This window comes from Brachyistius frenatus, unplaced genomic scaffold (genome assembly GCF_029030835.1).
Source record: "Brachyistius frenatus isolate BFR_SWC_R1_liver_20210118 unplaced genomic scaffold, ASM2903083v1 Contig_18, whole genome shotgun sequence".
Lineage (NCBI taxonomy): Eukaryota > Metazoa > Chordata > Actinopteri > Embiotocidae > Brachyistius > Brachyistius frenatus.
Genome location: NW_027210617.1, coordinates 3,087,722 through 3,114,437, shown reverse-complemented (window position 1 = coordinate 3,114,437; position 26,716 = coordinate 3,087,722). Strand labels below are relative to the sequence as shown.

Here is a 26,716-nt window from a genome sequence, read left to right as displayed (position 1 = left end):
CTCTCCATCTCCGTCCTCTTTGTGCTCTCTCCTGCCTTCATGTAGCTTGTTTGTGCTACTTCTGTTTTCCTGTTTCTCCCTCCCTCCCTCCTTGGGGCCTCAAAGCACACAGGTAGCCGGGGTTGTTGAAACCTCTTTGGGCAGAGTCATCACTTTGTATTTCCCGCTGCTGGTTTGTTTCTGCTTGCTTCTATTTGGGGAGAACCTGAGACGTCATTACTGCTGAGTTTTCAAGATCCAAAGAAGCTTTCTGACCCTTGAATGACTCGCACCAAAAAATACACACACACACACACACACACACACACACACACACACACACACACACACACACACACACACACACACACACACACACACACACACACACACACACACACACACACACACACACACACACATACATGCAGGGACTTCGGTTGTGAGTGGTAATACACAGCAACAGAGCCGCAGGCATGCAGGAGGAGGACAACAGCACTTTTGTTATTTAGTGTGAATCCTCCAGCCAAGTCGTGACAACTCTGCTATCCTGTGTGTATGTGCGTGTGTCTCCATCCGGGCCACGGGTGGGTCAGTGAAGGCCTCCACACTTGGCTCCTGTTAGTCGTTGCCAGAGCTCCAAAAATGGGCAGCGCTTCCAGATCCGCCACAGATCCACAGACAATTGACTATTCTGCGTTTGAGAGGCAGGCGGGGTGTATTTCCTGAACGTGGGACTGATTTTTCAGGCCACGGGCCAGACAGAAGGGTGCCCTTTGTCTCAGAGCTGAATGACACTGCTGACTAAGAACAGACTGAGGGGCAGTGGGAGGCAAGCTAGAGTGGGCTCTATTTGTGTGTGTGTTTTCCAATAGGTCTTCTTATTCACCGCTCCCCAGCAGAAGTAAATAGACCACTGTTACAAAATAGTGATTGATTGCATGATGGGCTAATGTGGTATGTCTGTGTCTGTATGAGAGGGGGGGAACTGAAAGCACTGCTGTGTGTATTTTAACTGCCATCCACGGTGCAGACTGTTCATTTACTAAGAGGGCAGTCTTTCTTTTTTTTGGCTTTCAGGACAGAAATTCCCCTTGGCTTATAATGAAACCCTTATATAGAGCTCTTATTTTGTTTTACGACTTTGATATGAAGGCAAATAAATTCAATTACTCATACTCAATTTTTTTTTCTGTCTGCAGGTCAGTGACTTCCTGTCCGGCCGCTCTCCCCTCACCCTGGCCCTGCGTGTGGGTGATCACATGATGTTCGTCCAGCTACAGCTGGCGGCGCAGCAGTCCGGTGGTCCCCAGCTCCAGCACAGGCACGTCATCACTCGGGGCAACGCAGAGGCCGCCATGGGACAGCCCACAGGGCAACCCCGGGTTCCTCACCCTCACGCCCACCACCACCCCCACCATCCACACAGTCACTCCAGCCCCCACTTGTCTCAGCCTCACCCAGTCCCGTCGTCCCCTACTTCCACAGGCTCCCCTTCCTTCCCGCTGCCCTCTACGCACCACCAGCCGCTCCCTCCCATGTACCACCAGTCGCCCTCCTCCGCTCACTGTAGCCCCCCTACTCCTCCTCCTCCGCCCCACTCCCCTCACCCGTCCCATATCCCCGGGGGTCTTTTCCGCTCTCCAGCCCTGCATCATCATAACCAACACCACTACCACCAGCCTTCTTCAGGCCAACCCAGCCACGATATCGGCCAGGTCAGCCCTGTAGCCCCGGTCCTCTGCCCTGAGGTAAGCCTTAAAAAAAAAATACCATTTATGAACATTTCTTTCACGGCTTCTACATTTAGTTTAGTTAGGAGACAATCATGCAACATTTTTATCTCATGTTTTTGTCTATTACTAAAGACTTACAAATATTAAGTTTCCAGTGGTTAAATAACATACCTCGCATATATATAAGGAACTGATGTTGTCATAGCCTCTTAGTCCTCTTACGAATGAACGATTGGAGAGGCTGGGTTGTGACCATTCGACCCGAGTGCCATGCTCACAGCTAGGTTACCCTCCATTAAATTAATTAGACTAATGTGATATCCCTGCAGCGTGAGGGTGATCCCGCAGTTCAGTCAGGTCTGGAGACGGTTTGCTCATGAAGTGTGAGTTTCCAAACCACAGTGCATTGAGTCATCGCTGGAGTGAAGTCTGCTTCCCAAATACTCACTTAACAGGCCACACACACATAAGCCATGAGGGCACAGCATTTATATGAGCTCATTCTTCCCAATGAGAGAGAGGGAGGATAATGGGGGAGGGGGGTGAGTAAAGGGCATTAGAGAAAAAGTGTTAAAGTGGGGCTGATTGAATGAATCTTGAGTTTTATTTCACTGTCGCCAGACATTTATTGTTAAACTTTATAATGCTTTATATTTGAATAACTTTAAGAACAGCTGTACACACATTCACTTGCAACACACCGGCTGGTGTCCCCCTACTCAATGTGCTGTTTACACTGTCTACATACTGTGGAAAGTAAATAGGAACCAAATATCAGTGGACAGTGTGGGAGAGATGGTTCACAACAGGAAAAACTAAGAGTGAGGCCAGTTTAGTGGTGAGAAAATGGAAATGGGTATTCCTCATCAGGCTTTCGTATACACAACACACACGCACACAAACAAAAAGACCGGGGTTTCGATTTCACTTTCGGATATCAGTTGAGTAATCCAAGTTAAGCTAAGGCAATGTTGCAAGAGTCCAAGTTGGGAGTAATCAGATACCACGGGTCTTTTGGTGTTTAGTATGGCAGAAAGCCAGAGTTTTTTTTTATAACCATTAGCCTTTACTGCATAGGTTACTTACACAGTGCAAATAGTAGTTACAACACCCTGAGGTAAAGGTCACGTACAGAGCTCTTACAGTTATAGATATATAAAGTACAGTTACGTCAACATGGGATGGACACATCATTTTCAGATTATTTTTTTGCCCAGAAGCCTCACTTTATTCGCCCTTTTTTTTTCTCCTCCAGGCCAACTGCAGCACCAACAGCCCCAACAGCCCCAGCAGCCCCAACAGCCCCAGCAGCCCCAGCAGCCCCAACAGCCCCAGCAGCCCCAACAGCCCCAACAGCCCCAGCAGCCCCAACAGTGGCACCAGTTCCTCAACACGCTCCCGCAAACCTGGCGCCATCATTGAGAGCTTTGTCAACCACGCTCCCGGAGTCTTCTCAGGGACCTTTTCAGGTGAGAGGACACTGAGCTGCTATTAACATTCATTGCTGCTCTAAGCAGTACCCACAGTTGCACACAGTGAGATCCAACTAAAAGCCTCTTTTATAAGAACTTGCATGCCACACAAAAATAACCAGAAAATAAAACACGGGCTCCTCTGTCTGCTTTCAAGGTCTGTCGTGGGCATGTTTGTGTGTGTAACCTTAAATGCTTTTGGTCTTCTCAGTTCTTTTATTTCAAACTAAAGACACAGCTGATGTTAAACTTCTTTGATCTTTCTTTCTCCCTCCCTCAGGCACTTTGCACCCTAACTGCCAGGACAGCAATGGCCGGCCCAGACGAGATATTGGTACCATTCTGCAGATCCTCAACGACCTCCTGAGCGCCACACGCCACTACCAGGGTATGCCCCCCTCCCTCACCCAGCTCCGCTACCAGACCCAGTGTGGTTCACCCACCTCTCCGTCCCCCTCGCCGCCTCCCTCGCCCCCAGTTGCTGGCATGACGGGCCTCTCTGCCAAAGCTACCTCTGTGCCCGCCAGCATCCCCAGCAGCCCACCGCCGACTCTTCATCCACTGGTGCAGTGCCAGAGCCAGATCCGCATGTGCAAACCCCCTGGTGAGTGACTCCACTCCACACCCCCTCTGCTCATGCAAGCATGTCATGAACACAAACAGAAACACCCCCACACACACATTAAGTCATTGTGCATCCCTTAAAGCCCTCATGAAGCAGATGTTCCTGCAGTTGCCTCAGGTTTGGAGGAGTGTGTGTGTGTGTGTGTGTGTGTGTGTGTGTGTGTGTGTGTGTGTGTGTGTGTGTGTGTGTGTGTGTGTGTGTGTGTGTGTGTGTGTGTGAAATAGTGTACAGTAAATAGTGTATAGTGTAGAGCCCATCATGTTACTGAGCTCTGCTCTTGCTTTGCAATATACTGAAGAATTCATTGTCATCTTTGTCTTTCTGTTTCTATTCTCATAGCACATCATGGTTATCATTTCAGTTGGAATGATTTTGCATCATTGTCTTCAAGTGGTTATTCTCATCTTCAAAATACTGACAAAGCAAGAACAGAAAAGTCAGATTGAATCTCTCTTGGGTTTTGAAGCAGAGAAAAAGAGGAAGAGAACGGAGGAGGGGGGGGTTCCTTAGTAATGCAATCCAAGCTTCCTCCAGACCTGTTCAGTCAGGCTTCTCTCGTCAGGCAGCGGCGTTGGCTTTGTTTTTGTGCGCCAAGAAGATAGGTTTACCCCTTCAAGCCTGGGCTGGGTTATGCGTAGTTTAGGTTAGGCTTTCTGGTGAATAACCTACCTCCTAAGGGAAGGGCTGCTGCTGGGACATGTATGGGTCGGGGTTGGACAATTCATGCTCAAGGGCTGGGCCAGAGCAGGTGCTGGAGTTCAGATGATATCATTTAGGGAGCTGGGATTGGATGTTTAAAAAAAAAAAAAAACACCTTTCCTTGCAGCAACACGGGATGTTGAGTGTCAAACAGATGTCCAGAATTGATAACATTCTGTCAATGTTGTAAGGTTAGACTGGCTGTGCTGAGAGAAACAGCATTGTCCTCTGCTGCCTCCTTATCTCCTGCTGAAGAAACCGAGCCAGTCTTTACCGAACTGCTGGTACATTTTCTGGAAATTTACCAGATGTGGAATTGTCTTGTGGGGAGGGTCCTCCAATACAGCGATTAATGTTTAATGTTTTCTGTTGCTTGAGAAAGCAAGGAGCGTACATTTCTATTGTTGTAGTATGACTTTGTCCCTTGTTTTATGACCTTCTCCTACAAGCTGAATGCCATGTTTAAGTCGCAGCAACTGAACACAAACTCACTGGGAATGTCCAGTATTCCTCTGCATCACCCTAGGTGCGCTTACGAGTGTTCAGTGAACAGTTGGAATAACACCGGCTTATTTTCCTAACTCAGGGAAGACCATTTCCCCACTGCCCCCCACCCACGTACTCGCCCCACCCTTTCCCTCTTCTCCCACGCTACTGTGCCCCCCCCACCACCACCACCACCACATTTGCTGTCCAAAAACAGCCTCGTCTGTAAAATCCATCTCTCTTTCTTCCTCCTAACGTCCCCCACCCCTTCTCTTTCCATGTCTGTGTTGTGCATCAATACATTTGTCTGTGTCCATTTGGCCTTTAAATAGATTTATTCCAAAATGCAGCTCTGAAAAGAATTTTGCTTTGTGAAGTTCAGGGCAGTGAGAGGAGGAGGAGGACGCGGACAGTGGGGGTTGTTAAAACCACAACACTAAGCCTCCATTCATCATATGGGTGTTTATATCCTGACCATCAGTCTACCAACTGCCTGCTTATTAACCAAGGGCAAAGGGTGAAAGAAAAGCCTGTCTTATGCCCTTTTCAGCTGCCCTCATCAGACTTGCTGCTCACAGTACACACTTCCAGAAAGTGATATGAAAGGGTAACCTGCACAACTAAGCATTGCTACTGTACATACATCTGTGAGACAATGGAAACCCTGGTGTGTTTGTGTGGACAGAGGCTATATGCTTTATTTGTATCCTGTTCCACATGGTGTCCTAAGGAAGCCGCTGATGACTAAGCGCTCTCGGGCAGTCTTATCGGCCGACACCTGATGGAAGACTTACTGGACTTAACATTGCAGCTTAACTCTGCTTCACAGAAACCGGCCTTCTTTCGGCTGCAGGAAAGTAACCTGTGCTTCCCAGCTGCCTGAATATGTGTGTGCAGTCAAACCCAGGTTGAGGCAGCCTCTTGAAAATGCCACATAGCTTTGCGGACTCCTGAGAGCCTTTACCCTTTCTACTGCAAGTTCAGGTGCGGTGCGGGGGGGCAGAGAAGACAAGTGTAAATAAAAAGTTGGAACATACACCCATGCTGCTCACACACACTGAGCCACCCATGCCTGGTTAAAGGCTCAGCTGACCAGCTTGGTTTCATGCTTCTTCTATGTAGTATTGCTGAGTTGTGGAGATTTGTCAGCTTTGTGTTGAATTTAAACAGGAGGGGCTTTAGGATGGCCTGGCAGGCTGATTGTTAGCTAAATTCCTTCACTGAGTAGGATGGACCTCCCCGGCAGCCCCTCCAGCCCCCTTGCCCTCTGCCCAGCCAAACCCATTGTGTGGGGGCCAGGGACAGGGGCTGTATACAGGGCACCAGGCTGAGCCATTGTGGGGCAGAGCAGGGGAGGGCTGTGGGATTATAGTCCCTGCCTTTTAGTCCCACTCCCACTGCAGCTGCTTTAGTTCAACTCAGGCACACAGAGAGGGCCAAAGCAGAGGCAAAGTTAGCCCTGAAAGGTTCTCCAGCACCCCCTTCCTCTCTTGTGTCCCTTCCACATCCCTTCACCACCTCCTTTCCATTTGTCAGGTCACGTTAGCTTCCTGCAGACTGGAACTGGGAGGAGGAGGGAGCTTGACAGAGAACGAGAGAGAGACACAGAGAGAGAGAGAGATCATTTGCCCATAACCCCATTGAATCCTGTATTTAAACCCTGACCCTCTTGGCTGAGGGCATAGGCTTTACTCCTGTCACAAGCAGACCTTGGCTGGGACCTACTTGCACCTGTGCCGCTGAGTTGTTGAGTTGGAGAATAAGATCGGTGCAACTGTATAGTGAAGCCAGCCAAGCACATCAGGTGCCCTTTCATTGTCGACAAGGAGGGAGAGAAGGAGAGAGGGAGGGAGAGAGGGAGAGAATGCAAATGAAGTCTAAAAGTCATTGAAGAGCTTGTGTCCCTGCAGGGCTGTCAATGCCCTTTCACTGACTGTCAAAATGTTCAAATTCACTCTGATTTGATTGGTCACTTCACTGTGTGTCCAAATAATTCGTTTAATTGTTGTTTTTCTAGTGGAGAGCTTGCTTATTTCCGGAGAGATCACTTTTTCCCTGGTTTATGGCTGAACTGTGCTTCAGAGATGTTGAGGTATTAGAGCCTAAATGCTTGACTTAAATGGGTCAGAGATGTGGAATTTTTGTACAATCTGCTTTGTGTTCAGTGGTTACTTAAAGGAAAATTCTTCAAACTTTGTAATCTCATTTTGGTAGTTGGAAGCTTTTGAACTGCCTTCATTTGAGAGTATGGGCTGGACAATAATATTATTAATCATGTTTTGCATGCAACAATGATGTAAAAACAAATATTCTCTGCTATGGCCACAAAACTGAGATTGTATTCTGCTAGTTTGATTACTAAAGTAGTTCAGTATGTACATTTTTCCGATGTTTACACCTACAATGGAGACAGAGGCTTCAAACAAACAGACAGTAATACAAATGGAAACCAAAGCTGACTTTGCTGCAATGTGCTTTTCTTTCCTTTATTCGTCCCTCCCTCCTCTGTCTTTTTTTTTTTTTTTTCTGTCTGTCTCTGTCCACCCCTCCCTGTTTCTCCCTGGTTCCCTGGATGCTGAGCAAACACTATGTTCTCCCCGTGAGATCACAAGACTTATCAAGACAAACAAACAAACAACAGCACTAAGACAACTGCAAATGAAGGCCAAGCTTTATACAATCAATAAAAGGAGAAGCTCCTTTAATCTCCCTCTGCGTCCTGCACACTGCAGCCCTCCTCCCCTTTTCTCTACCTCCATCCTCTCCTCCTCCACGCACCCACCCACTCCCCCTCCCTTCCCTCCCTCTCTCCCTCCCCTCTTCCCCTTGTGCTCCCTATCTCAGTCCTTGCTGTGTTGCTGGGCTGGGCTCAAAGGCAAGGAAAACTGACTGACGCATCGATTATTCATAGATCACTCCTTCTTTCTTTCTCTCTCTCCTTCTATGTTCTCTGGCTTTCTCTGCAGTGCCCAGGGTATTTACAAGGCCTGTGTCAAAGTCTTCAGAGAGGAGAGTTTAGGGAGGGAGAAATGTAGCTGCTTGTGATGGAGTTTTGGTGTGATAGGCAAGCAAGGGAGTGGTAAAAACAGAGAGGAGGAAGAGGAGACTGGCATTTCCTTCCTCTGTGTGCCCATGACTGTGTGTTCATCAAGCCAAAAGCGAAACAGCCCTTCGGCTGTGTCGAAATATGGCCAAGCACAATGAAACGGCAGAAAGCCAACACATGCCTACATACAAAATCTTCCACTGTGCGTTGATCAGAAAAGATCCGTTGTTGCTGCTTCATATATCTCTTCTTAGTCACATCTCTCTGGGTACTCCAAGGTTATTGTGCTCACATCAAACCATAGTCTCTGCAGCCAGGCTCCTGGCCAGCCTGTGTGTGTGTGTGTGTGTGTGTGTGTGTGTGTGTGTGTGTGTGTGTGTGTGTGTGTGTGTGTGTGTGTGTGTGTGTGTGTGTGTGTGTGTGTGTGTGTGTGTGTGTGTGTGTGTGTGTGTGTGTGTGTGTGTGTGTGTGTGTGTATAGTCTGTCCTTCTTAGCCAGCCCTAATAATAGCCCTACTGTCATAAACATAGTCTGGAGATCCCTGCGGCCAGCTGTGTCCGGCCTAGCCGCCCAGGGCTCCGGTAGTGACGCTGATGAATGGCTAAACACACACACACACAAGTTTAGTGGAGCTCCAAGCACATTCCCAGAGCTCTCGCCAAGCCAAAGGCCAAGACCTCCTGCTGCACCACCAAACTGCCCTTAACAGTGTGTGTGTGTGTGTGTGTGTGTGTGTGTGTGTGTGTGTGTGTGTGTGTGTGTGTGTGTGTGTGTGTGTTTGTTCTTGTACATATCATTCAGTTGTGTTAGTAAATGCACTCCTTTAAAAAAGAAAACGAGGACTGCCCTCGTGAAATAAGACAGAGAATTTATACTGAGGCTCTCCAAAGGCAAACTCTACCAGACAAACAGATTTTGTATGTAGGCATGTGTTGGCTTTCTGCCGTTTCATTGTGCTTGGCCATATTTCGACACAGCCGAAGGGCTGTTTCGCTTTTGGCTTGTCAGAGCAGGGGAATAAGGAGAAGAGGGAGGACCAGTGGGGGAACAAAGCCTTACGGCAGCGTATATGGATGTCACATGGAGCTGAGGCAGCGGAACAATGGCTCTAATGTAGGAGAACCCCCCCCCCCCCCACACACACACACACACACACACACACACACACGCACACACCCTCTCCTTTTGGTGTACCCCCTGTTCTCTATAGATGACAGGCTGCCCTCACACACACAGCACACATGGCATCTGCATGCACACATACATTTGTATCAGAACAGAACATATTTTTCAGAACATCCTATCTGTTTTCAAAAAGCAGCATTGAGGCTCCTTGACAGCAGTTTAGTTGCGCATGCACTGCCCGACAGCAGTGAATATTTATAGCTGGAGAAAAGGAAGTGCGCTGCTCGATCCGATAAGCAAATGAGTGGAAGAGGTAAATTAAGCCCACACAGAGTCCGGAATTCATTCCGATGGGGGGAAAGAGCAGAGGAGGGCACAATCGATTCGGAAAACTGACACCTACGGCTGATCCTTTACCCTCCACCCTTTTCCTCTGTCCTTTTCTCTATCCACCCCCTTTGCCCCTGGGGGAGGAATTCCTTAACCCGCAACGCCACCCCTTCCCCTCGCCACCTCCTTCCCCTTCTTCACGCTGCCCCACCTAGCCGTCTCTGGGGGACTCATTGGGCGAGAGGGAGGGGGAGGAGAGGGGTGGAGGTGGAATTGATGGGGAGTGTGTGTGGGGGGTGGGGGGGAGGGGTGGGTCAATGAGCTGAGAGTAAGAAGCTACAGCCATAATAAAGGGGAAAAAAAACAGCAGAAAAACCCCAATCTTTGCCTGTCCCCCCCCCCCCCCCCGCTTACAATTTCCATTCGCTTGCATTTTCTATTGAAAGCCAATAGCGTTGTCCTGGGCCCGAGATGGATGGCTGCACTAGAGCTAAGGTTTAATCAATAGGTCTTTTTAATTTGCCATCGATCCACGTTAAAAGCTACTGCGGCTGTTGCTGCTGTTGCTGTGTGTGTGTGTGTGTGTGTGTGTGCGTGTGCGTGCGTGCGTGCGCGCGCACACCACTGAGTGTGCAGCCGAGTGTGCGAGTGTACCCACTGTGTATGTGTTTTTGTGTGAATACATGATGCACTCGAATGCGGACCCGAGTGAGTTTGTGTGTGTTTGGGAGTGTGCAGCAGAACCAGAGATGGCCGCTGTGCTTCGGTTTATTGACATTCTAGCCCATTATTTAATTATTTAATTCCCAGACAGATACTAATGGAGCAAGCTAATAGATTGCGGTTGCGTTCCCTTCCTTCCAAGCCCCTGAATATACGTATAAATGGAATTAGGCTTGACTCGGCCGGTGTAGGAAAGCGTTCACAGTGCAATGCAAGGCCTCTCCCTGGAGACTGGACTCTGCTATAGGCACATCAACAGCTAGAAATGCACTTAGGAGCACATCCAGTCACTGAGGCATGTCATGCGTAATTAGGTTTGCAGATATCTTTGGCAGCTATCAGAACGGGTCCTTCTGTCCTGTGTTTGTATGATTTTGACCCTGGTATTGGTTCTCAAGGAGATTCGGGTCTAAGAAGGTCTCCCCACTCAGTGATAAGGGGATGAAATGGCACTGAGGAGGCTAATGATGCTCAGTGGGGGAGGTTAACCAGCAGATTCCAATGTTGCTGTGTGTGTGTGTGTGTGTGTGTGTGTGTGTGTGTGTGTGTGTGTGTGTGTGTGTGTGTGTGTGTGTGTGTGTGTGTGTGTGTGTGTGTGTGTGTGTGTGTGTGTGTGTGTGCGTGTGTGTGTGTGCGTGCGTGTCTGTCTGAGCCAAGGGAAGAATCCTTGCATGTTCTAGGATTATCATCAATCCCGTGTGGCTTCATCTACTGCCTGCTACACACACACACACACACACACACACACACACACACACACACACACACACACACACACACACACACTTATTTGACATTCTTCTTTCTGTAATCTGTAGGTGTAAATTCTGCTAACTGTAAATAAATTAAAGAAACACTGGACCGACCGTCTCTCCGCTCTATTTTCCTCCCTGCAGGTGACCGTATACGTCAGACTGAGAACCGTGCAACTCGCTGTAAGGTGGAGCGTCTGCAGCTGTTGATGCAGCAAAAGCGTCTGCGCAGGAAGGCCAGGCGGGACCAGCGGGCTCCTTATCAGTGGCTGCCCAACCGCAAGGCCGGGCGAAGCAACAGCAACAGCAGCATGTCCAGCGAGGGCTCCCTGGACCTGGACTTTGACGATTCGGTGTGGAAGCCCGACGTCAAAGCCGACTTGAAGTCCGAGTTCGTCATGGCCTAAATCGTCTGCTCCCACGCACAAACACGTGCGAAGCGTTGCCCGGGATTTACTTAAAGATATATTTTGAGGGAGCGGCTTGTCAGGAGGTGACACATAACCACAAAGAGGAAATCAAAGTGACTCTCGTCTATCACGTGAAAGGAAAACAAGGCTCCCTGCAGACTTTAAACCCACTCTGTCCTTCACGGTTGACCTTGCGAGAAATGGCAACAATAGCAACAGAACTTTCTTGTGCTGCTTGGATTTGGACAGGCGACAACCGGACTTAACCGTGTACAAGACTTTATTATTTTTTTTTTTAAGGGTATGATTACAGAGATCGTACCTGAACTTGAGCATAGCAAATTTCAGTAGGTGGTGGTGGTGGTGGCGGTGTTGTTGTTGGTGGTGGTGGTGGTAGTATTTTCAGAGTTCTTTTTCTGATTGTTATTTTTAAATCCACTCTGGGCAGACATGAAGAGATCCACACTGGACTTATGAAAAGGACAGGAGCACCAGAGGCCTCAGTGTTTCCTAATCACAAAAGGCAGAACTGCCGGACTATGGATTATTCCAATGGGCATTCTTATCGATCTCAAAAAAACTCACCAACCAGAGTCCAGTTTTTACCTGTTACGGGGTGTTTAAACTTTTTCTTTTTTCCACTTTTAAACATATTCTTATATTTTATAAACAAAAAAAATATGTAGCATTGTTCACGAAGCATTCAGGTTTTCATATAACAGTTCAAAGTAGTTGTTGATTTGCACATTTTCTTGATTTATAACAGCTGGTCAAAATGTGCAAGAAGGAGGAGGGTGGGGCCTGAAAGAGAATAAAAAAAAAATGAAGATGGAAGTATTGATATCAACCTCAGTGACATAGGGTATCGATAGGAATGATTCATGAATAAACAAAAGAAATTAACATTAACAGAAAGTGCTTTAGAGGATTTTAAAATCTTTAAAATGTATATGGAAAAAAAAAAGATCTATTTTTATTTCTCTTCCTATCTCCTGTTTTCAAAAAACAGCAGCCCTCTGTGGCTTTAGTCAAGTCATTGACTACCAACAAATATGTCCATCCATTCAATCATTCATTAGCTCATTCGTGAGTTACTTTGTCTGGCCACAACAGATGATACGGAAAGATCATTTTCATCCAGCCCGCCTCATGTCTTTCAGACCTGAATTGGCTTGCTGAGGGATTTCCAGTTTGTGTACATAAATGTGACAATTGGCAAATGTTTATGAGGGTGTGTGTGTTTGACTTTATTGTAAATTGATTTAGTATATCCCATGTTATCTGTCCAGTTGTCTTCTCCGAACAACCCCATAGTTTCTTGAAGTCATGCAGATCAGCTGCAGTGAATGTGTGGGTTTACATCTCTACTTTATACCATAACAGGATCGAACGGCAAACTCCAAGTTGGCTCCCAGTTTTAGGCCCATTTGATGCGTACTTTTATCACAAGTCCTCATAGGGATGACTATTTTTTTACTGGCAAAGAGGGAGAAGAAGTGGGATATTTATCCAGCATCATTATCTAGTGCCTCCACCAGTGCATCCATTGACATATCAGGTTAGGCCTTTCACAGTTTTGCTGCTACACATGGGGACTTCAAATGGAAAAAAAAAAAAGACAAAGCGGGAGGGAAAACTTGACTTTTCTTTGCATGCAAAAGTGTGAAATTACGCTGATCTTTTTTTCTATTGATGGAAGAAAAAAAAAAAAAAAAACCTGGTGCTGTGGGAATGAAGGTTAACAACATGCATGAATTTGTGAAGAAAAAAAAACAAATGCTGCTTTTGTTGGTTAGGTTTTTTTGTAACTTTTATTTTTCAATGTTAGAACAACAGTTGTCCTGCTAAAGTATTAACGACGCAAAACCAAAACAGATGAAGTTACGTGTGGAACTCCCGTTGTTGCTCAGCACTGAACATTCCTGTTGTGTGACAATGAAGATGATGATGGTGATGATGATGAGCAAAGAGCAAGGACTCTCTCTCTCTCTCTTTCTCTTAACTCCATTAACTCGGGTTGTAACCCCCCCCTCTCCCTCCCGGGACTCTCAAGGACCCAGACAGCCTACAAACTGTTCAGCCGCCCCCTCCCCCCTCCAGCCTGAACCCAACAGAGGCTCATGTGTGGATGTATTTTCGCAGGGAACCAACAGACCAGTGGATTTTAAGTACTGTCCGTCAAACCTACCGAGGAGAGAAGCATCCGGTCTGTCTCTTTTATCTGTCTGTCTGTCTGTCTGATCGACCACCCTACCACGATTGCACTCCCAGAGATTGCAGTGAGAGATTACCTTTTTTGGTGAACCTCATCTTTTTTTTAAGTGGCCTTACCTTTCACTAAAAAATTGAGACACTTGGGGACAATGGGGGTGGGAATGATTTTTTTTCTTTTCTTTTCTTTTCTTTTTTTTTTTTTAACTTTCTGTGCGTATCGATGTCGGACTTCTTGTCATCAAAGCGCCATTTATGTCACTGAGGACACTGGGCATCTGTTGTTTAGTGCTTTTAGCTGGTGGAGTCTCTATTATGTCAAGGCTTCTGTGCCTTAAAAATGTTGCCCTTGCAGTGTCAGTGTCAGATTTAAGCTCGTTTTTGTTGGTTGATACACACAACTGTAGTATTCGCAGCCATGAGAGTCGTAGGTTTTTAGGGGTAAAGCTCGTTTGAGTGAATCAAATACTATTTCGAAAGTATGTGTTTGTTCCTCAAATCTTGTCTTTGTCCCGGTTCTTCATTGTGTTGCCATGCTTGTTGGTCTCTGTTATTCGAACCTCACGTCCCTCTTAACTCCCCCCACCCCCCAATAAGATGCAAAAAGCTACAAAATCTGTGTAACGTATGTTAACAGATGACGTTTACGCCACAGTACTTACATGGCAAGAAACAGCCCTGATTTTAAATAGGAGAGGTCCTCTGAGGACTCCAGACTACAAGCACTTCCTGTTTCCTTGGATCTGACATGATTAAAGGACAATTGAACCCCTGCCCCTCCCAAATTTTATTTAATTTTTTTTGTATATGTATGAACTATACTCTGTGTGTGCCTCACTTCTGTGTGAAACTCAAAAAGATGAAACAAAACAAAAAAGATGACAAAAAGCATTACAGAGAGGATAAAAAACAGTATGTTGGTGGAATTCTGATCATGTCATTTAAGTTGCCTGTTCTTTCTTGTAGCCAACTATTGAAAATAACAGGATTCAAGAATACAATTTACAATGTTCTAGCTCTAGACCGGTGTAGCACATGTGTGACTGTATTAATTTATGAAACCAAAATGGTAACTGTGAATTATGTATTTCTTTGTGCATTTTTTTTTTTAAGTGGGGGAGAAGGTTGTCGGGACACGGCAGCAGCTGCTGCATGTGTCTGAAAAAAAAAAAAAAAAAAAAAATCTTTTTTTTGTTTTTGGTGGAATATAATGGAAACATATAACGTGTTTCCAAAAAAGAAAAAAAATGAAAAAAAAAATGTAAAAAACGAAAAAATATATGAATATATTTTTTTTCTTAAGCAATACATTTCAGTGTGACTTGTGATAGAACATTTTCTTTTTTTTAGGTAATAAATAAATAAAAAAAAACAAAATGAGTACACCAAGTTGTGTCTGTGAGTATTCATTACGATCGCATTCAATAACATTGAGTGAAACCTGCTATTCAGTCTAATGTTTCATGAGATCTATTTCATGATGTGACTCGATATGAGTGCCACATCAAAGGTAGAAAAGCTCCAAATTGCATTGATAAGATTTTTTTTTTACCTTATAAAATCAAAAGCTAATTGATTATTTCACTGAACTGTCTGTGCTGGCTAACGGAGATATTAAAATATATATGCAGACTTTCGGTTAACTTGCAAAAGGTTACTGAAAAAAAACCCTGGGACTGAGGGTTGGTGCGTGTGGGAGGATGGAGGCGGAAGGGGTGAGCCGGTTCAGTGAAATGTTCTCCACATCTGTGACCGCAGCCCGGATGGAGATGAGACAGAATATGGAAGTGGAGTGACAGAGCAGAGAAAGGAGAAAGAGCCGTGCCTCGTGTGAAGCCTGCTTCCTGGTATATGTGCTTGCAGCCAAAGGTGTTTTGAAGCAGCACTTGTAGCTCCCCGCTTTTGTGAGCTGGTGAGGCCGAGAACAGAGCTTGACTTGGAGCACTGAGAAAGAGAAAAAAAAAAAAAAAAAAAAAGCTGAAAGAGGAAAGGAACATGAAAGGACAAACCTACTGTATGTCAAAGCAGGGCTCATGCAGAGCACAAATAGCACGACATGCAGAAGCTGTAGCGTGGCACGATGGCGGATTCTGCTTTGAGTTGCTATGGCGATCTTGCAAGTGATAATGAGTCAAAATGGTGCAATTGAATTAACCCACATTTACATATCTACACTTAACCAAGCAACAATGATGTAACTATCTAAAAGGATGACTTCTTAGCGCTGACATATTACACACAATATGTCAGTTCCTCCACATTAAAAAGCCATGTTTTCCAGTCAGAGAGGACAGATGCTTCATGTTGTTTACACCGCCTGGGGTCGACAAAAGTGTCCCCTGGCCTTTTCTCATGCCTGGCTCCCCTTTCTCTTTTGGCCGAGGAAGAAAGCCTCCTACTTAGTGGCTTTCTGAACACACCAATCGGTGGCCTGTGGAGAGTGCGGAGCCATGAGAGTTTGATAAGAGAGAAGTGCTGGTGAAAGGCAAATATCAATGAGAGCTCATTCATTGATCAGCTCATCAATAGCCAGTGGTCCTGCTTTGTCCTGAAGCTCAAGGACAGATGGATAAAAATGCTAAAAGTAAGCTATTTTATCAGTAAGGTGCTCCCTGTTGATTTATTTGTTATTCAACCTGGTTTGGGGAGCAGCTTCTGTCCACACCTACCACTATTATTTTGAACATTGAAAGCTTTTTTGGCATGAAACTGAAGGGGAATCTGAACACAGATATAGACTGAAATACTGACAAGCATAAACAATCAAAAGAAATATAAACACTTAAAGCTGCAGGAATAGCCAAACTTGTAAAATCCTTTATTGTACAAATGAAACAGTTACCCCTAATTTTATTCTTAAAAGAATTAGGGTCATTTGGGAGCTTTTTATTGGAAACATATTGAGTCTTGCCGTACTTTCTCACTTTCCTACCGAGTCCACTGGTTTCCACTGAAGATTTAACTCTGAACATGGGGTCACAAAATCCACTCACCTGTGCACCTGCTTATTCATGCAATCCAACCAGCCAATCACGTGGCAGCAGTCAGTTAAGCGCTTCCGTTAACTGCATGATTTGTGATGCCAGATGGGCTGGTGTGAGTACTCTTGAAACCACTGATCTCTTAGTGTTTCACCACAATAGTCCAAGTTTGTTCAGTAGAGTGACGAAAAAAAGGAGAGCGCATTGGAAATGCCTTGTTGCTGAGAGAGGTCAAAGGTGAATGGCCAACTGGTCTCTTACTGTAGTGAGCAGAAAAGCATCTCAGACAGCACGTTCAACCTTGAGGTGGATGTCTACAACAGCAGAAGACCACGTCTGAGTTCTACTCCTGTCGCACAAACACAGGAATCCAAAGTTGCAGTGGGCACAGACTCATCAAATCTGGGCAGCTCGGGAGTGGAAAATTTATCCTGGTTTTATAATCTCTTCTTGCAGATGGGATCAAAACTTGGCGCCAACGAATCATGGACCAAACTGCCTTGTGTCACCAGTCCAGGCTGGAGCTTCAGTTTATGGCATGATTGTTGGTGCCGTTTACTGAAGCTCCGGGGGTGTCATGGTGTGGGGAGTGTTTTCTCAGCACAATTTGGACCCCTAACAACAGTCAGGCTGAATGCTACAGCCTATCTGTGTACCGCTGCTCTCTTTATCATCTAATGTATGCCTCCAGCACATCCATGGTCAGGTCTGAATTCAGGAGAACACCTTTGTGATGTGCTTAAATGAGCGATTGACAGCATTAATGTGCAGCAGTCAAATATGCAGTTTGTGCCTCACATGACCACAATGATTCTGATTGTCTGTATGTTTCAGTTGGATAATTGATTAATAAACTGTGAGCCAGAGTTGTGCTTTGGATGGTATTTATTCCCCGTATCATCTGTTGCAATCACAGGAAGAACAACTTGTTGGTTATCATCTCCAGTATAAACTCTATTGTCCATATTTATGGCAATAATTAGGAACATGTCACCCAGTGCAACCATGTGGCTTTTGTTAAGCTATACTTCAGTGTTGATTTTGAGCAATAAGAAAATGACAGAACATAAAACAACTTATTATTTAACTGTGGATGTATTTTTTTCCTCTTGATATGGGAAATGTGAAACAAAATATGTGAGAAAATAAAAAAAAAAAAAAAAAAAGAGTTTTTAATGGCAGTGTTGCTTTGAAGAGGTTACCCCTCCATCTGTCAGTTAGGTGAGACTCAAAACAAGACAAACCACAAGTGAGAATGTTGACACACATTTGCAATGTATATCACAGGTGTCACTAACTGACTCCTCATACTGGTCCTGCGCTCTTTGCTTCACATTTGACTGGATATAACATTAGCAAGAAGTGCAACAACACACCGATCAATTCTCATGGCTTCCAGTCATACTGCAACTATCAAGAGCCTCTTCTGAGAAGTCACTGCCTATTTCGGATTGCATCTGACTGTCAGTCTCAGCCTCCACGCCTCTCTGCTGCTTTCTGCAAGCTTGCCGTCTGTGGATGTAACTGTCGTCATAGACAGAAAATAACACAGAGAGAGAGAGAGAGAGAGAGAGAGAGAGGCTCAGCTGCCACCGCAAACTGAAACCCTGTGGCTCTGGGATTGAGAGGAGTTCCGCAGAGTTGGGGTTTCACATGTTGTTGTGTGATCTAAGATAAGACACGCTCAGCTGTATCCTCCCTTCACTTAAAACATAGACACACACACACACACACACACACACACACACACACACACACACACACACACACACACACACACACACACACACACACACACACACACACACACACACACACACACACACACACACACACACACACACACATAACAAAATATATTCCAGGATGTCACACTTGTCACAGAAAGCAAGTGTCGCATACTCTATTGTCATAATGAAAGTTCATACAGAATACACAGAAGGTGCTCCCATCTGCATTTGAGGGTATCTGTATGTGTGTACGGGTGGTGTGGATACGTGAAAATGCAAAGATGTATCTAATGTGTGCTTTCCCCATACATTCCAAAATCCCAGCCCCACAGAGACAGACTGACATTTGAAGGAAAACACGGCTTTATGTGACTACAATTTGCAAATCAATGTACCACTTCAAGACATTTTAAGAAATACTCGTTTTGGTTTCTAGCTGAGAGTCAAATGGCAAGATTGATACCATTTGTAAATCTATGAAAAATAAAGACTGGAAACACAAGGAAATAGTGTCCCAAGTTAACCCAACCCTCCTACCAGCAGCCCTAAAGAACACCTTGTTTGATTTAATTCATACAAAAAAAATGAAGCATAAAAATTGTAACCAGCTACAAGGTATTCCTTAAAAAAAATGTCTAATTTTCCGTATAGTCCCATCATCTGTGAAGCCTGTGTTTGGTGCTTTCCTTCCGTACAATGTGTGCAAATCGGATTAGGCTGCAAAAATCACAGTGCTGGACAAAACAACAGGATGAGAGTTGAATTTAAATACATTTCAATCCTATCTGTCCTTCAAAATCCTCAGTTTTTCCACTCCTCCTACATTTTTTTTTTTTCATGCATTTTTGCTCTCTTGTTTAAGTGCATGCTTTTATCATTTTACATAAGAAAAACAAACAGCCTCTCCGCTCTGGTGAAAGCCCCCATCTGCACACGAGAGTAATGGAGCGAACACACTGAAGATGCATTTTCTTCAGGTCATGGCATAAACATCCGAACTCGTCCTGACGGTCTCCTCTTCTGCCAGACCCAGAGCTGTCCGCATGGTCAGCAGGGACCTTGTTGTTTTTTTTGTCTATTATTGTTTGTTCCCTGCACAGTTGAACAAGAAGAATGGCTTTCTGTTGGAAACATTACCTGATGGATATTTACGCAGCTGTGAGGCTGTGAAGAGAACCTTTAATACATTTCTCAGGATCTGCACACACACACACACACACACACACACACACACACACACACACACACACACACACACACACACACACACACACACACACACACACACACACACACACACACACACACACACACACACACACACACACACACACACACACACAATTCCTCTGTGAAACCCAGAACAAGCCATCACTAGGGCATTGAAGGACAAACACACACATGCAGAAGTTACACTCAGAGGTGTTCAGCTGTCTATCCTGATCAGTGTGGAGTCGACCTCGGAGTTAGACCTTGTGACCCCGGGGAAATGGCACGGAGGTCATGGTTAAAATAAACCCTGGAAACTGGGTAAACAGGATGTGCACACCCACCCAGGCATATGGCGCTCACTAATCAAACACCCCTCATGTGGGACAGAAAGAAGCGGGAATCGTCTCTGTGGAAGCTAAGAGCACACAGTATTAGTGCATGCGTACTGTACTGTACTGTAATATAATGGATCAAGCTGCTTAGCAACAAAACCAGCTCTTGGAGCTCAGAGAGGATTTTCTCTCATCAAATGTACTGTAATTTATTTTAAGACCAAGAAAGCACTTGTGAGAATGAATTAGAAATGTCAAGGTATTACTTATAGAGTGGAATTTCCTGTCGCCTATAACAGAAAGCCATGATGGAGTGAAAGGGGCAAACAGATCTTTTGGTCACTTATCAGGCATATGCACTGTCTCACAGCATTGCGGCCTCCGCTGTTAGAATGACTAGAATGTCCCATATTACTGCTGCCTGCAAAGCAGGGGAAGAGTGAGTTGGAGCAGGCGAGTTCACCATTTTAAGATTCATGGATTACAGTCCCAACACAACGTGGAAGAGCTGATGGACCAAGGTCACCCACTCAGCAGTCACCACGCATGCGCCCTGAGAGTGCGGGCGTCTTTACACAGCAGATATTTCAGTGTGCCTTAAAGATGCTGTAAAGAAAATTCCAAGATTTGCTTTTCAATACATTATACACGTGTGAAATGAGTCGCTGAAAGCATGTGCAAAGTTTGAAAACTTTGTCGCACTGAAATGTGGAGTTAGACCGTTAAACAGTTTCTTATCCGCCTTCAGCTCAGGTTTTCTTTCGGGGCTAAAAGCTAGCCTATCTACGTCACAGGGCAAGCGCACAGACGGTTTATATAACCTTCTGCATGGCTCCTCCTCTGAACACGGTGAAACGCTATAAAAGCCTGGAGCTCCGTCTCGCCTTGACAGAGGAAGTTGATGTTTAAGGTCAAAGGATGCTTGAAACCTCACGAAACATGGCACATACATCCGGCGTGGTGAAGACGGTACATCTCGTATGTGTTTTGCGAGTGGGCGTGGCCAAACGGCTCGCCAGCGCCCCCTAAACTGGAGTTGATGTTTAAGGTCAAACGATGCTCCAAACTTCACGAAACTTTGCACATGCGTCAGGCACCAACTTTCATGAGTTTTTTTTAAGATGTTAAAGCCACCAAAAAAAAAAAAAAAAGGCTCTTTTTTTTTTTTTTTTTTTTTTTTTTTTTAAAGAAGAATAAGGAACAAGATCGAGAGAAAAAAAATAAAACTGCAAGTGGGAATATGCTGACCTTCGCGTGCTGCACGTCGGGGAGCCGGCGGCCCCGACCTGCTGGACTTGCAGCGTGCGAGGGCCCGCATATCACTGCTTGCAGTTTTAATTCTATTCTGTTTTCACAAAGCAGGCCTCTCCAACCACCAGACAGAAAGAGTGCCGGTGTGACATCATGCATAAAGTCACCCGAGAGGTTGGATGTCAGACGGACCGCTTCGTGGGGAAAAGAACTGCAGCCACAGGACTGTCATACAGAACACTGAACACCTTCCAGCGAGGGGGCGGAGCTTCAGCGCAGAGAAGACTGCTGATTTTCTCACGATTTCAAAGCCTAATTTAACATACTTTTTTTTTTTTTTTCATTCAAACACAGATGGGTAGTTAACAACCCATACTTCTGTGGTGTGATGAACTTAAAACTCATTTTCATTTCTACTTTACAGCATCTTTAATTGCAGTACTGTCTGTTGTGCCCTGCAGGGGTGTGATGGTTGTGAGTTGCAGTGCAGTGTTAGTGCAGTGCCCTAAGGGGATTTCATGTAAGTAGGACTGGTTCTGGCCCTTGTGGGTGGTACTGAAGGGGGGGGGAATTCTTGGGACTACCTGTGTGTAAGGCTGTATCTTCGTATAAATTTGTCATAATAAAGATTGTTATTTCCTGCTACCGTCAGGCTTTGGACTGCTTGAATTGTGCACGCAGTAATCATCGTGCACGGGCTCTCTACTCCTTATTTGTGGGACAAGGTATATTACATTACAATTAATTGATATACTATCCTGACTTTTTTGGTTTTCAGTTCTAGAAGCTGGCACACATGAATGAATTGCCAATCAAGGCAACAAATTGTTTTATCTTGTTCATGTGTTGTTGAAAAGACAGGGTCATTTGTTTATTAATTTTGCACTAATGAAAGCACAATGAAAGCTGTGCAAATGGTTACTACAAGCAGTAGTAACCATTGCCGGTTTTATCAGCTCAGCATGGCACGCCAGTGTGGCACTGTGTTTAGTGACCCATCAGTGTAAGTCATTTCAAATATTCGAACAGTCGTTATAAAAATCGATGGTCGACTATCGTTCATATTTTTTCTGTTTATACCGGCGCCTGGTTGTTATGCGTTACTCCGGTCAGAAGGGGCCAGTAATGAAGATAAAAGCTGTCTGCCAGCTGCCACTGAACAAAAAGAGAAGAACACGTTGCTACCAAACTGAGATCAGATGCCGCGACGCGAACAGCAGGAACATGCAAAGACGACAGCCATCAAAAAGTTCTGTGTTGCACTTCTTCAAAACATCAATGTAGATTGAGGTGCTGTGTAAACTGTGCAGTTGAAGCTAGCCGCAAGTCTACCCAGCTAAGCACAGACAGTGATCAATAATCTGATCAATAATTAACAGTCTGACGAAGTGAGTTTGAGTTTGGAGGTGAAGTGCAGACAACGGCCCTCATCTCAAAGATGAAGATAAAGAAATGCTTCTCATCACATTGTCCAAGGTTTTTAGAAGTTTGTTTTACCCCAAGTTTACTATGCAAGTGAGTGTGTGTGTGTGTGTGTGTGGGGGGGGGGGGGGGGGGCTTGGCCAGTAAACGTGAAGGGTCAGAGGTGATATGTGTTTTCAAGTGTGTTATTATGGATGGGACAACAACTCTGAAATGGTGGAATAAAATACATTCAGCTGGTGAAGAGGATCATTTTGTATAATTGGAAAGCTCCAGAGATCTAAAATTAAGGTGTCTTTGTCAATTTTATGGTTTTGATTATAGCCTAAATTGTAAAAAAAAACAAAAAACTGAACAGTGCATCCACGGAGAGGTCTTTGCACTTTTGAGTGTTGCTGTTATGTACAGATTTAGCACTTGGGAGGTTTCTGGCAGCTGTCATATGTGAAATGCTCTTTTTTGCTGGTGTCCTCCACCACCCTTTTCTTCTGCGGAGAAGATCAGGTACCTTTCAGCAGTTGCTCCGATGACCTTTTGCAGCTGTGTGGGGGAAATTGGCTCAGCTTTTTGTTTTTTCGCTTTTTGTATGTGTCTCTCCTTATCTATTGTATAAATACACAGCCATAAAATACAGCCCTGTCACATCACTAATTCACAACCTTTGCATTGAAAATGAATGCAGCCTGAATGACAATGAAGCAATACAGTAAGAGCTAACTTCTGTTCACCAAATGACAGAGGACCGCTACACAGCATATCCCAGCACACAAAAAAAATGCCCTGACAACATGACATTAACCCTGTCTGTATAATTACACAGTACAGACAGGTATGGCTAGAAAATAGGAACCCAGGTCAGCGGATGTCCAGCATTAACAAAGCACAAACTGAGTCTCCTCTATAGCCTTGGCACACTTTGTAGTCCCCGGAGCTGTACCTGCCGTAGATACTCCGGCTTGTTGCCTAATTAGTCCTGTGTCTGAGTTAATTGTAAAAGGTGTGCCGTTGCTGCACCGTGCTGACCGCGCTTCCTGAAAACAATGTGATTCCTCATGCTAAGCACACGATGAAAAAGCACAGGCCAGCGGTTTGGATGCCCTCCAACAGGTACTGAGAGCAGCCGGAGCAGGCGGGGCACTTGTGCGTCTCTCTCTTTGCCAGCCGCGCCGACCTTCTCGATCCCTCCACATTCTCAGGCACCCTTCCATCCATCCACCCCTGGCCCCCATTAGTAAATGTGGAGCTGTGAGTTATGGAATGGCTTTACAGTGTGATGAAACAGCTGAGGTCATGGATACAGACCAAGTGCATGCAGCCTTGTGAGCTGAATGTAAATGAGCTGGCCTTTCTCCAGCCAGGAGCTAAGCAGAGCTGTGCAGGATCTTGTCTGCCCCTACCTGACACCAGGCAGGGCAGGGATCCTACTAATCGGCCCCAAGTATGTGGGAAGGAGTCCGTGCTTAGAAAGGGGACCAAAATCCTTCTGTCCCAGCTCTTCTTAAACACAGGTGCTTTTTGACAGCTATCTCTTTCAGTCTCTCCCCACCTTGCCTTTTTGTGGCGTTGCAGAGCATTTGGTGAGGAAACACCGGTTGTATGTGTGGGTTTAGCACAGTTTCCACTGAGAAAAGGTGAATAGCAAACCTCCCCCAAAGCGTCACAAACTTAAGTCCTAGAAGAAAAAAAATGAAGGAGAAAAGCTCTCATTATGGTTGTTCGTTGGATTCAGTCTTGTTAGCAGCAGAAAAATAGCTTGCTCTCACGCTGTGTAGCGCGAAACTCCTGAATAATTAACATTAAGATCAAATAACAGACTCCAGCCTAACCTTAACAGCTTTATTTATTTATTTATTTTTTTGCTTCACAGTCCCTCGAAATCCCATGTCAAGTAGGACGCACATTTACATTCCATTTAACTGAAAGTGGAGATAATTGTGTGCAAATGGGTGCAGTTCTGAATGCCTGATAAGGTGTGTGTGTGTGTGTGCGTGTGTGTTTGTGTGTGTGAGCGAGCGAGCATGTATTTATTTGGTGTATGTGGATAATGTTAATGGTGTTTATTCACCTTTGGGGGAAGCCCTGTGCCCATTGTTCATGTAACCCCATATATGGTAATGTAAACACAGCGCTTCGTAACTCCTCTTGAGCGTGCACACAAAAATGAATGAACACAGGAAGACTCACTCTGGCAGGAAGTGGCAGCTGCTGCCATGGCAACAAACTGAAACCTGAAGCAGCAAGGGAGACTCGCCTTTCTCACTGTCTTGACGTCATTTCTAGTACACTACGAGTGAGAGGCAGCAGCTGCTGGGCACACACAGAACAAACAAAATTTACAGGGAACTTTCAGACGCTTAAAAACAAATTGGTGAGAGGACGATAAAAAATATTTTTGCACGGTTTCAAGAAAATCGCTGTACTGGAAAATCCCCATATGTTCACCTCTGCTGAGTACAATGATGCAAAGCAGCGTTGACAGCATTAACTATAACAACAGGACATTATTAAAAGTGCGACTGAAAAATATGCAAGTGGAAAATCTGTAATATGGTTGCAACACATTTTTAAACACCAGCACTGTAGTTTTTACGGATAAGTGGTATGTGAAACAAGTGCAGCTTTATTGTTTCTACAACCACTAGTTTAGTAAATCTGTGCTCCTCATTTCTGGCTGAGCCCCATGCCAGCAGGGCTTTAACCAAAATGACAGAGAGAGTGTTGGAGCAACCAGATCCTTTTATGAAATGATGTTGTGTGGTTTCGGAGGACAAAATCTAACAGGGAACAAAGCAATTATCAGCTCCAGCTGGAAGCATGTTGAAGATGGTGCAAACTGGGAAAAGGAGGAGGACTGCGAGCATGCGAGATGCAAGCATGCATGCATGCATCAGGGACAGAGCAGGAAAAAAAAGGAAAAAAGAAAATGCCAGAAGCACACATGTCATGCTGTCAAATTTTTAGGTCATGGCTCAAATAAAGTATGTCATAGCCCTTGATACCCTGCAGGCTGAAACATTTAACTTACACCTTCAACTATCTCTGCCGCGGAGCGCTTTTCAAATTATGTACAGCAGTAACTACCAAGAAAGTAGTATTTCGTTTCTGAACTAAATATGTAGCTTTTATTCCTCTCTCTGCTGACCCAGTTAGCTTGGACAATCATTGTTGCGACAAATATAAACCTTAATAGAATTTACGCGAAAAAAAAACAACCAAAAAACCCCAGGGATATTTTAAGCTAACAAAAACCACTGTCCAAGCAGGTGATTTGTTACCACTCAAAGACTAAAGCATCCTGCGCCCAGAGAGCTACTCCCTCATGGCCTATAGCTCATCTTTCCCTCATCTTTTCCCCCCTTGCCACCTAATTAAAAACTCGGCAACCACACAGATTTATCCAGCCCCGTCGCTACCACCGAGCTGCGGCCTTATCCTTTGTAATTAGCCGTCGCCTCTTCATGCTTCTACTGTTTATTAGAATTGAGCGTTAAAGAAAAGGTGGGGGTCCGATTTCTCTTGGCCCTCAAGGCTAAATCCACAGACGACAAACCTCTTTTAAATAGGGGAAGGGGAGGGGATGCAAGTGTGTTGCTGAGGGGGGGAGGGTGGGGGTTGGAGAGAATAAGGCACGTGCAAGAGGATGGGGAGGCTTAAGAGGAGGTGTGCGTGAATGTAAATAGGGACAAACCCTGAGCCCACCACAACACACACTGACTCTGTGTGGCTTGTACGAGAGGAGGCTCAGCTCCAATTTCAGACACACACACTTACTGACAAACATAAGCCTTTTTGGACCCATAATCGTCCAACCCCCATCCCCTCTTTCCTATAACACTCCTAAAGACGAGGGACAGGTGCTGGAGGATGGGAATGCAGGATTGTTATTCCATGTCTGTCAGTGGTTATGATTTATGATGGTAAATCTCTCAGAAGAGCCATACGTTGAAACATCTGCGTCTGCAGCAGTTTGTAGGATCCTGAGGTGTCAGCAGTTGAGTTGCCAAATCGTGGTTTTGTTGGAACCGTTTTACCCAATCTGTTAGGTCACTGAGAAGCTAAGGAACTGTATTTTGTTGGGTTGGAACGTTTATGCTTACTTATTAGGGTCCCTAAAATAAAAACAAATGGAGTGCAGGGCTCTCACGGAGGACACATCGGACGTGGCCCGTCTGACGTTGAAGTAGTTCCAACAAT

The 26,716-nt window shown here is 45.2% G+C and overlaps 2 protein-coding genes across 2 annotated transcripts in view; one reads left to right on the top strand and one right to left on the bottom strand.

Moving 5' to 3' along the window:
• The window catches only part of midn (midnolin), a 29,896-nt gene extending 14,913 nt beyond the window's left edge, over positions 1-14,983 (top strand). Inside the window, exons 5-8 of the mRNA XM_069694903.1 lie at positions 1,182-1,730; positions 2,971-3,184; positions 3,468-3,791; positions 11,118-14,983. Of these exons, the coding sequence (XP_069551004.1) occupies positions 1,182-1,730; positions 2,971-3,184; positions 3,468-3,791; positions 11,118-11,380 (1,350 nt within the window). The 3' untranslated portion in view covers positions 11,381-14,983. The remainder of the gene's footprint in view (positions 1-1,181; positions 1,731-2,970; positions 3,185-3,467; positions 3,792-11,117) is intronic.
• Positions 1-26,716, bottom strand: part of cbarpb (CACN subunit beta associated regulatory protein b) — a 252,131-nt gene that overhangs the window by 59,260 nt on the left and 166,155 nt on the right. The window lies entirely within an intron of this gene.